Here is a 10,883-nt window from a genome sequence, read left to right as displayed (position 1 = left end):
GAGAAGAGTTACTATGAAGCCATAGAACATTTATAATATTGTTCCCATACTTCACTGAAATCATAATTATTTTATATTTTAGTAAAACACATTATTCTGAGAATGTGTTGTTAAAATTTATTAAACCTCAGCACCAAGAAAGGCCATTCACACCAACCAAATGGGTTTTTAACCTCTTAATTCCTTTTAAAACCTGAAAGGTGGTTATTCCTTTGGTAATTTAGGTAGTAAATTGTGTATTGCTAATTAAAACCTATTGCAAGAAGATCCTACTTATAATTAGGGGATATTTTGGCAAGAAAAAGGTACACAGAAGCACATAGAGACTGACTGATGTGTCAGGGGAAAAACAGGAAAATCCTGAGAGCAGAGGAGTGACTTACCTGGATTGGAGGACTCAATATCTGTCAGTATTTCAATGAAGTAGTTCAGAGGCAGAAATTCTACACTGAATGATGACTTGTCCATCATAGAACTCCGGGGCTAAAAGGGAAACGGCTGTGGTATCAGCTGATTCTCCACAACAAGCACAAACTTAAAGTGGTGAGAACTACAACTGCTGTCCATATGCATATGTTAAAATGGGCAAAGAGTTTCCAAAATCATTTAGCGGGGCCTCTGCTCCACACAGACTCACCTGTTTGTTATAGTTCTGAAGCAGTTGCTTTACATGGTTCCGGGAAATAATGTTAGAACTCACAGGATGATCCCAAAGTCGACAGATCTTCTGACCTGTAAGCTATTTTTGCAAATTGAAAAATATGTAGAGGAGGATTTTTAGGGCAGTGAAAATACTCTGTATGATACTACAGTGTTAGATATATCTCCTTATATATTTGTCCAAACTCACAGAATGAATGACACCGAGAGTGAACCCTAATGCTAACTATGGACTTTGGTGATTGTGATGTGCAGTGTAGGTTCATCCACTGTAACAGATGGACCCATTCTGCTGGGGGATGCTGATAATAGGGGAGACTGTGTGTATGTGGAGGAAGGGGGTGTATAGGAAACCTCTGTACCTTCCACACTAAAAAATTTAAGTCAATAATAAAAATAAAAAGATGGAAAAATACAGAGAGGAGAATATAGCTCACAGCATTAAGTAAATTTATTTTATATCAATTCATAATTTTTTAAAATGTATTCCAGCTACTGAGTCTAAAAGACAGACTCTTTATGGTTAATGACCTCGGAGAAAGGCCATTTCCTATGAGGTATGCTTCTGAATTTTGAATAAATACTCCCTTAAATGCAACTCTGAGGAAAGCATTTTGTGTAGTGAGGCTGCCAAACTCTTTTTCTGAAATGGAGTTCATCTGTTACTCTTCAAAACTGAGTATCTGCATGCCAACCCTACGTGATATTTTGATATGAAGCTAAAGGTTATAGGCATGTACTCTGCCAGTGTCTCGCCCAGAAAATTTTAATTCCCTAAGGGTATAAGGCAAAAAAAAAAAAAAAAAAAAATCAAATTTAGAGACCAAACTAAATGTTCAGAGATATTCCCCAGAGAGATCTAGCCATGGAAAATATGCTTTGTTTTCTATTCTTGCCTCTGCCTCCGTAAGCCTGTGAGGGCGAGAAGGTGTTATAAAGCAAGGCGATTAGGTCCAGGAAGGCATCAGACATCCCTTTGTGGGAGGATCGTGCCAGAGACATAAGTGCTCAACGTATGTAAATGGCACAGAGCTGGCCAAGGCTCTCATGGCCGGGAAGTCCGCAGAGTCAGAGGCTCTGAAGACCTTGCCGTGGAATGTCTGAATTTCACAGCATTTCTGATTCAGAGAGCTACAATACCCCACAAAAACAAGGAGTGCCTGTATAACCCTCTCCCTCATGTTTCTCATTTTTCCTTCAACCAGGAATGTTTTCCTGCCGTGGTGCAAACAACAGTAAGAGGAAACGCAGCTCCAGAACCTTCTGACCTCACCTGTATTTCAATTTCTTATCAGTTTAAATGCCAAAAGCACATGTTTCCCCTCTGCCTCCCCTCAGACTCACAGACGTACATATTACTGTGGTTTCCTCAGAGGAGAAAACGGCTAAACGTTCTAGGTGGGCCTGTGCCGAAGCAGCACATGCACAGCCAGGGAAGCAAGCACTCGGCAGGCCCAGTGGGAGCAGCGGACAGACAGGTAGGGATGGACGGGATTTCTTGGAAAGGGCCGAAGGGTGAGACAATTCAACTGACTTCGGCCCAAAGCCAGTAACTGCTCTTCCTGCAAGAAGAAACTGAAGGAGGGGTACATGCCAAGGCTTAGAAAATAGAATATACTTCAGGATTACCGGAGGAAGCCGCACAATGATGCTGAACTTTACTTTTTCATTTTTCTCTGTATTGTCCAGATCTACAAGAAAGTCAGAAATTGGCAAACAAAATAAAACAAAACAAAAAGAAAAAACCCAGTAATCTCCATTTTAATACCTGAGCAAGCTAATACTTCAGAACTTCATCCTGGTAATGCATGTCCCAACCTTGTTTTTCAAGCCAAGTCTAACAACACTATGAAAATATTAGTTTGTGTCTCTCTGAATAAAAAAGGGATTTTTTTAACATCTTTATTGGAGTATAATTGCTTTACAATGGTGTGTTAGTTTCTGCTGTATAACAAAGTGAATCAGCTATACGTATACATATATCCCCATATCCCCTCCCTCTTGCATCTCCCTCCCACCCTCCCTATCCCACCCCTCTAGGTGGTCACAAAGCACGGAGCTGATCTCCCTGTGCTATGCGGCTGCTTCCCACTAGCTACGTATTTGACATTTGGTAGTGAGTATATGTTCATGCCACTCTCTCACTTCGTCCCAGCTTACCCTTCCCCCTCCCTGTGTCCTCAAGTCCATTCTCTAGTAGGTCTGTGTCTTTATTCCCGTCCTGCCCGTAGGTTCTTCAGAACCATTTTTTCTTTTTTTTAGATTCCATATATATGTGCTAGCATATGGTATTTGTTATTCTCTTTCTGACTTACTTCACTCTGTATGACAGACTCTAGGTCCATCCACCTCACTACAAATAACTCAATTTCGTTTCTTTTTATGACCGAGTAATATTCCATTGTGTATATGTGCCACATCTTCTTTGTCCATTCATCTGTTGATGGACACCTTGGTTGTTTCCATGCCCTGGCTATTGTAAATAGAGCTGCAATGAACACTGTGGTACATGACTAAAAAGGGATTTCTTAATGAAGCTGCTGCTCTATATCAGGGAACAGTGTTGTGTAACAGGCTGCCAGTCACAGAGCAATTCTTCTGACTGACTTAAAACATGCAGCACCTTGAGGAATGGCAAATACTTCAATATATATTAACAAAACTCATCTATAAAATACCACAGTTGAATAATTTAACCAAGAGTCATTACACTACAGACCTTATTTCAAGTTCAAATTCCCACAGGCACTACACCTCTCATTACTTTTCCTTGCATTTCAAGTCTAACTTTGAGAGGACGGAGTTAATCAGCTGAAAGTAAGCCATTGCATGACATTTTTCTTGAGAAATAAGCCTTCAGTCTCCTATTCTCAAGTGCCCTCATGTACAGAAAAGGAGTCTAATAGCTGTGTACGGATTGAGAAGCCCTTTGGGGTCTCTTGAAGGGCAAAGGCACGGTGGTCCAAAGGATGGTTACGGGAAATGAACCGTACTCAGCAGGCCCAGCTGCGTAATTGTGGAACCCACACAAAACGAAAACGAGGAGCCCCTCTTCAACTATTAAGAATGTCAAGATTGAATACAGAACATTAAACCCTGCACGGGCCCCTTCTGAGTGCAGCAGGGCCCCGTGTGACCACAGGTCGCACACCCACAAAGGCAGCCCGGTGGTGCTGGGGCTGGAACAAGGCAAACTCAGAGCCCCTTACCTTTCATGAGCCTTGTGACAGCTGTTTCTGTGAGAAGCAACACTCCGTTATCAATGTAATGCAGCAGGTTATGCAAAGGCAGACAGTGGACACCAAGGATCGTGTGCAGAGTGTGAAAACCTAGGATGAGAGACCCGGGACGGTAGACACGGTCAGCTATCATCTCTGGCCTCCCAGAGGGAATGACTCTGGTGATGGCAATAAAGCACTCAGCTCACCACTTGGCAGCTAGAGTCAAATAAATGCTCCTTGAAGACAAGGTCCAAGGTTCCTTCCTTCTGTATTATCACAACTAAGTATTGTGCTGGGTATATAGTAAGTTCCCAATAAGCACGTATTCCCTCCACCTTGCATGCCTTCCTAGGCAAAAAGAGAAAAACAGTGCAAGGTCTGCTGAATGAAGATGGTTTTACAGTTTAAAAGGTTTGTAATTCTATGGTAAAATCGCAAAATAGAAAAATTAACAGTAGAGCTTCAAACTCCACATGCCCAGGCTAAAGCCTGATGGACAGGGACCATTTTGCTGCAGGAGAAAATATTTGGACCAGAAGGGGACTGATTAGTTTAGATGACTAATCTCTGGGTATGCCCTAGAGAAAGGCTTTTGGGGTCTACTTGGACTAAATCATATAAAAGAAGAACTAAAATGATATTGCCAGATAGAAAATCTCTAGGAATTCAGTAGAAAGGCACTCTCAAGCCCTTGGGCAGGGCTAAGTCTAAGTCTCACGGGCAGGGCTACCCAAACTCTCACAGAGCTAGAGCTCTAAGTCCACTATTCACACTAACCGACACAAACAAACAACATCAGACCGGGAGAGAATCAGAAAAGCCCTCTTGGAAAAGATGGCACGTGAGAGGCACTTTGAAGGGTTAATGCCATTCCTGAGAGTGGAAATGACGTGAGAGAACATACAGGCTGGAAAAGCAGCAGAAGTCAGGTTTGACCTGAGTAGACAGAGGCCGGAATCATGCTGTGCTGCTTACTAGACGTAGGTAATTAAGCCTTTCCAGCCTCTGTTTCTTCATCCCTAAAGTGGAATCACCAGTACCTTTCCTGCAGGGCTGCTTTGAGAGCTACAGCTAGGTCTGTGCAGAGCCTGGCACGTGGTGTAACAACGTGACCAACACCAGACAGGTACTGAGGCCTTTCATTTACGCACAGGCTCACTTGATCCTCATGTGACACCATGAGGTGGGAACTACTTGATCCCCATTTTATAAATGGGGAAACCAAGATTCATAGGAGCTAAGAAACCTAACCGGGAAATAGTAAGTGGCTGAGTTAACATTTGAACGCAGACTGTGCGATTTTAGCCTAGCCTTTTAACCACGACGTTATCCTGCCTCAAGAACTGGTGTTAATGGAACAACCCGAACAGAGGCCCAAAGGTGAGAAAGCACGGGGCACATTTAGGAAAGAGTAAATGACCCAGCTGGGTTGGAACAGGCGTGCAAGAGGAATGGTGGAAGGTGAGACTGGAAAGGTTAATCTATTCAACAAAACCCCTTCGGCATGCCAGGCAAGGAGCTGGGTGTGCAGTGATGAGAAGAACAAGCATGACTGCTGCTCCCATCCACCTTCCAGTCTGATAGGGAGACTGACAATCAAGTAATCACAAAATAAATATTCATTTTTTTTTAATATGACCAGTTCTATGAAGGAAAAGTATAGGGTGCTCTTAATATATGTGTCACGGGGTTGAATGCTGAATGACAGCAAGGAATTGATTATTTAGTCAACTCTGGGGAGGCACTGAAAGCTTTTGAGCAAGATTGTTAGAGGATGTGAGTTTTACTTGTGGAATATTAATGTGGCAACAGGCAAAGAATGGACCAGAGTGACAGCTTGCTACCGGAGGAATAAAGATCTGTTAGGAAGTGACTGCGTGAACGTGTCCAAGAGGGAATGAGGGCACTGAGAGTGAGAGGGAAGGAAGGGATCATAGGATCATGGCGACGTGTACTGGCTTGGAAACTGATTGGATGTGGATGGGGAATGACGAAGACTCGTTGCCTGACCTTAGAGGCTTACATGACAGAGACATGATGGCCAAAGAGAGCTGGGACTTGGATTCAGAGACGTCGTGGAGCTTTCTCTCTCTGAGCATATGAAACATGAGCAGTGGGAGACTTGAGTCCCATGTCCTGGCAACATTGAGGGTCAGATAAAGTTCAGACTCTGCCCTCAAGCAGATGTTAACGGGCTGACAATGGGATGAGTCTACTAACTGCTCTGATTCCAAAAATAATAGTGATTTTACTAGCTAATTAACAACATGAGATTTTTCAAATGGATTTGGACAGTCTTCTCAAGATTAAAAAAGTTATAAAATTATCTCTGAGGAAGAGTTTATAGAAGGTTATTGATCCTACAGATTTTCTCCATTCAAAATTCCTCTCTAGGGGCTCCCCTGGTGGCGCAGTGGTTGAGAGTCCGCCTGTCAATGCAGGGGACATGGGTTCGTGCCCTGGTCTGGGAAGATCCCACATGACGCAGAGCGGCTGGGCCCATGAGCCATGGCCACTGAGCCTGCGCGTCCGGAGCCTGTGCTCCGCAATGGGAGAGGCCACAACAGTGAGAGGCCCGCGTACCGCAAAAAAAAAAAAAAAAAAAATTCCTCTCTAGCTCTGTGTCCATGTCCTAAAGATCCCTGATGACCGTTTATCCTCCATTCCCAGGGCACAGTCCCAAATTCAACAGCCCATTCCTTGCCTCCTCTCAGCATGTCAGCTCTAAGCAACAGAGCAAACTGGCTAGAAGTAGGCATTGGTACCGAAAGAGAGACCTTTTCCAGCCAGCTCTAGTCCTCACCCTCCAGGGCTCCTGGCCTTCTCCAGGCAGCAAAGAGAACACAGGTCCCTTTTAAGTGGTAAATGCTCCAGCTCTCAACTATGACTTCCCTTCTGTGGTCCTCATTCCCTTTTTTCTTTAAGTAATTCCGGTTACAAGTTTCTGACACTTGGAACTCAAACAGTTCTCACTAGTCCATGGGGCCTGGAAAGCGAGCACATTTACCTACATACACACAAAAATACCTGCGTTTACACACACGTGCCCCACCCCCCAACATGATCCAGTGTCACTTCATATTAGGGATACAAACACTTCTGAGAAAAGGAAAAAGAGAAACTGCTCTTTCTTACTTGACCCATGGACACCAGCCATTAAGCTCTTACTCATAATAATTTTCAATCACTATGGGTAAAATTGTTCTGTGTTTTCCCTCCTTATCCATCCCTGTGTAGAAATGCAATGTTCTGTAGAAAGTGGATTTTTATGATCTCCCAGATATAATATTGTCCCCAGTGAGTCAGTGTCATTTACTTATAAAAGGAGCTTGGAGATCCATGGTGAACAAATCTGAAACTGTCGACCCATTTCTCTACCAGGTCTTTTGTGTTAATGACAAACAATTAAGAATTTAAGCTAGAAAGCCATATATAATTTTCATGAAATCTCTCCACTCTTTCTAGAGGGCACCTCACAATTCATATGCCATTTAAAGCCATCCATTCTCCTCATGAGTGGTCACTTTCAGATCCCTACAAAGTCACAAGAAACGCCTTTTGTGCCTCCACTACAAGCAGATCTTATAAGATAAGGCATATGGACAGAGAAAGTGTGACAGATTCCAGACTGTGCCAGATATATCACAAATGCAGAGAAGTTGAGATGTGCTGTGGGGATTTTCTGGGCCCATAAACAGCCAATGTTTCAATATCAACTAATTCAACTGGAATATAAAATTCAAGAGGCAGCACAGAACAGTAGCTAGAAGCATAGATTTTAGGGCCAGACTCCCTGGATTTGAGCACTGGCTCTGTTGCCTAATAGCTATGTGACTGTAGGCAAGTTACTTAACTTTTCTGTGCCTCAATTTCACCATCTATAATGTGGGAATAATATTAAGTGGAACCATTTGAAAGTGCTGTCTTTGTTGGTCAAAAACTGGTTGGATATTAACAATTTAATATGGTTCAATTTAAGCTCTTATCACTTAGCATCATTATAAAAATTAAATGTGCTAATTTATGTAAAGTACTTACAATAGTACCTAGCACAAAATGGGGACCATATACATGTTGCCTTAAAATGAATGAACAAAGGAACAAATTAATGATGGATGGATGGATGGATAGATGTATATGAATGAATTAAATAAAACTGGCTAGTATATATTATATAGCGATAGCTATCATAAAGCTTAAAACTCATCAGAACTTACACATAATAAGCATAAGGCAGGTCGTTTATAGCAAACAGGAGATTGTTTCTTACAATGAATATTGATTTATATGCACATTTTCCCAACTAGACTTTTGTTAATTTTTGGAATTGCTCTAATTTCTAGCCCAGTACCTGGCATGAAATTGCTCAACAAATGTTTGTTGACTGAATGAAGAAATGACCAATTAAATGAATGACTGCAGACACATGCGCCAAAGGTGTTTTGAAGCCTGATTTGGTCCTTTTTCAAAATCCTAAGGGAAATTTTTAGCTTCCAAGGAACATATCAGAATCAACTCAATTTCTGACACCCAGCCAGACCTACTTCCTTCTGAGTGTTAACTTTCTTGATCAGATAAACTAGGCCTGGAGACGTCAGAGAAAGATCTCCCTGAATCAGCTCCACTGGTTTTTGAACCAGAAAGTTGCATGGGGACCAGCCTTGGCTCCTAAAATTGGTGACAAGCTACTGTATAGTTTAATAATCAGAGGAGATCTGGTCGGCAGAGGCCAACCTCAGGCCCATCTGTCACAGTGACACCAGACACACAGTCTCGCAGACACAGGAGGCTTATTCTTAAACTCATAATGCACCAAAGTCCAGAGACTATGTGAAGAAGAAAGAACAAGTTTATTACAACAAAAACAAAAAAGCCAAGACTTACCAGGAGGCAGAGGTAAAAACAAACTGTTAGTAGCTTCCAAAATCCTGGTCATGATGTGAAAGACCGCAAATTCAGCAGCACTCGCCCGCCTATTGCTGGTCAAAGAACAAAGCAGCATGTCAGGCAAGCAGCTCACCTCCAAAACCCCATCTGCATGTAAGCAGTAGCTCTGAGTGCCACATCCTGGTGGAATGCATGCTAATTGTGAAAGGCTATGCCCCAGAGAAAGGTTCATAGATGTGATGACGACCAGCGGCCTAATGCCTACAATCTAACCAGACAGTAGGCACAGAAATGATAAACTGCATTAACTTAAATTCCCCTTCTTGGCAGTACTGAGCTCATGTGCCCCTTCCCCCCTCATCAGCCAGATGCCAAGGAAAGAGGACAGGTGAAGTAACAGGGGCATAACTTTAAATGTTGAGTTCAGAACTAAGATGGATGGTGTAAGGGGCTGGTGAGAGTTACTTTCAACTGGTAAGTCTCAAAAAGGCTTTGCTACAACAGGCAGCAATCAGAGTTGTTTTAACTCTTTGTACACCATGATAAAATAGAGCAAGAAATACTTGCGTACAAGTGGAGAACCCAGGGATGAAGATTATGTTTCCTCCAACTGGCTTCCAGTATTTGGCAAATGAGATCCAGCTAGAGGGCAAAGACAGTCTGTTAACCTCTGTTCATACCCTTTCCCCTACAAGGTATCCTTCCATAGCTCTGAGAGGCATGTTCGGGCAGCTGGCATTCAGGCTGTGCCCGGACACAGAACCAGCCTTTCTGAGGTCAATTCTCAAGCACTGGAATCCAAAATGGAAAGACTGAAAACGTGCAGCCGCGTCTAACAGAGCACCCTCTGTCATTGCAGGCAGTGCCCCAGCTGAGCTTCCCCACCGCTAATCGGCCCCATCGCTCACAAACACAGGCCCTCAATCACAGGCCCTTATCCATCAGTGAAGGTCAAGTGCAACAGAGTTCGTCCTAGGCCTGTTATGTGGCAAGGGTGACATAGCTGACAGCTGACAGAGGAAAGGCGGTTCTGAAGAGAATGGAGGTCCTGAGCATGTGCTGTGGAGCAAAACTAGTTCCAAGTCCAGGTTCTACGTTTTACTCATTTGCCAGCAACAGGGCAATCTCCGCGGAGCTGTTATCAGGACCACAAATCCATGCATTGCACATGTAGGCAAAGGACAGGGGCCAAAATTAGGAAGAGTTTCCATATGAGCACAGACAGACACTATTTATTCTCAATGATATAGATTCTCAGTTTCTCTTTGACTGAAATCAGGTTAAGATAATAAATAAGCAATATAATCAGGTTTTGCAGCAACCTCCTTGGATTTATTTTCTAAAGGCTGTCCAGCCACTCTCCTGGGAGGGGACTAGGAGACTCAGCCGTTTGCTGCTGGGCAGGGTGAGCAGCTTTGGCATCAGTCAGTGACTGCTGAGTTGGAAAGACAGGGGCAACGAGTTTTCTGAGACCTCATCTCTACCATTTCTGGTCCTATTGGTTCTAGGAGCTGTTAGCACAAACTAGTGTTATGGGGATTCTTTTATGTGATTAACTATAGGGAAGAATGATGCTTGAAGAAAAACCTTAACATTCTGGAAGATGAAATTTAAAGTCAACAGAAAGAAAGATGGTTGGTGATGTGTTAAATAACTGTGTGTTATGAAAGGACAAAGAAAGTAGGTTAGTATCAACATGGGGAAGATCAGTAACACATTCATAAAGTGAGCCCCTTGGTATCGTTCAACTGCAAAGAATTATTATTTAAGAAAGTTTCAGTGCCCTGCTTGTAAACATTAGTATATGCAAATACCAACCTCTCCTCCTATACTAAAACTCTGAAAGTCAAACCTTACCATAGAGATTCAAATATATGATTTAAAACCAGATACTAATGACTGTAATAAAGGCAGAAAACTTTTTTTAAAAAATATTCCGCAACTTTATTCCGACTAATTAACTATGAACCGTCTCTATGGCCATATGACCAACAAAGGATTTGACTGAGTTACTTCCATGCATGTACTTTACTATAGAAAAAAATCAATGGGTGGCACTTGGGAGCATTTTGGGGAGTTGTTTTAATTCAACAAACACTCATTAAGCAAGTGCTA

At 42.6% G+C, this 10,883-nt stretch overlaps 1 protein-coding gene across 6 annotated transcripts in view; it reads right to left on the bottom strand.

Moving 5' to 3' along the window:
- The window catches only part of GSAP (gamma-secretase activating protein), a 183,741-nt gene that overhangs the window by 85,750 nt on the left and 87,108 nt on the right, over nucleotides 1-10,883 (bottom strand). For 5 of the 6 annotated variants that reach the window (XR_011377682.1, XR_011377683.1, XM_060304779.2 and 2 more), the window contains 6 exons: nucleotides 9,340-9,410; nucleotides 8,766-8,860; nucleotides 3,870-3,989; nucleotides 2,290-2,351; nucleotides 638-739; nucleotides 384-483 (listed from right to left, as the gene is read on the bottom strand). Coding sequence is in view for 4 of the 6 variants with exons in the window: in XM_060304779.2 (XP_060160762.1) it covers nucleotides 384-483; nucleotides 638-739; nucleotides 2,290-2,351; nucleotides 3,870-3,989; nucleotides 8,766-8,860; nucleotides 9,340-9,410 (550 nt within the window). In the remaining 2 variants the exon portion in view is untranslated. The remainder of the gene's footprint in view (nucleotides 1-383; nucleotides 484-637; nucleotides 740-2,289; nucleotides 2,352-3,869; nucleotides 3,990-8,765; nucleotides 8,861-9,339; nucleotides 9,411-10,883) is intronic. The other variant, XM_060304778.2, reaches the window with a different exon arrangement.

The sequence above is a fragment of the Globicephala melas genome, chromosome 9, assembly GCF_963455315.2.
Source record: "Globicephala melas chromosome 9, mGloMel1.2, whole genome shotgun sequence".
NCBI classification, from domain to species: Eukaryota; Metazoa; Chordata; class Mammalia; order Artiodactyla; family Delphinidae; genus Globicephala; species Globicephala melas.
This window is presented reverse-complemented; position numbering and strand designations above follow the sequence as displayed.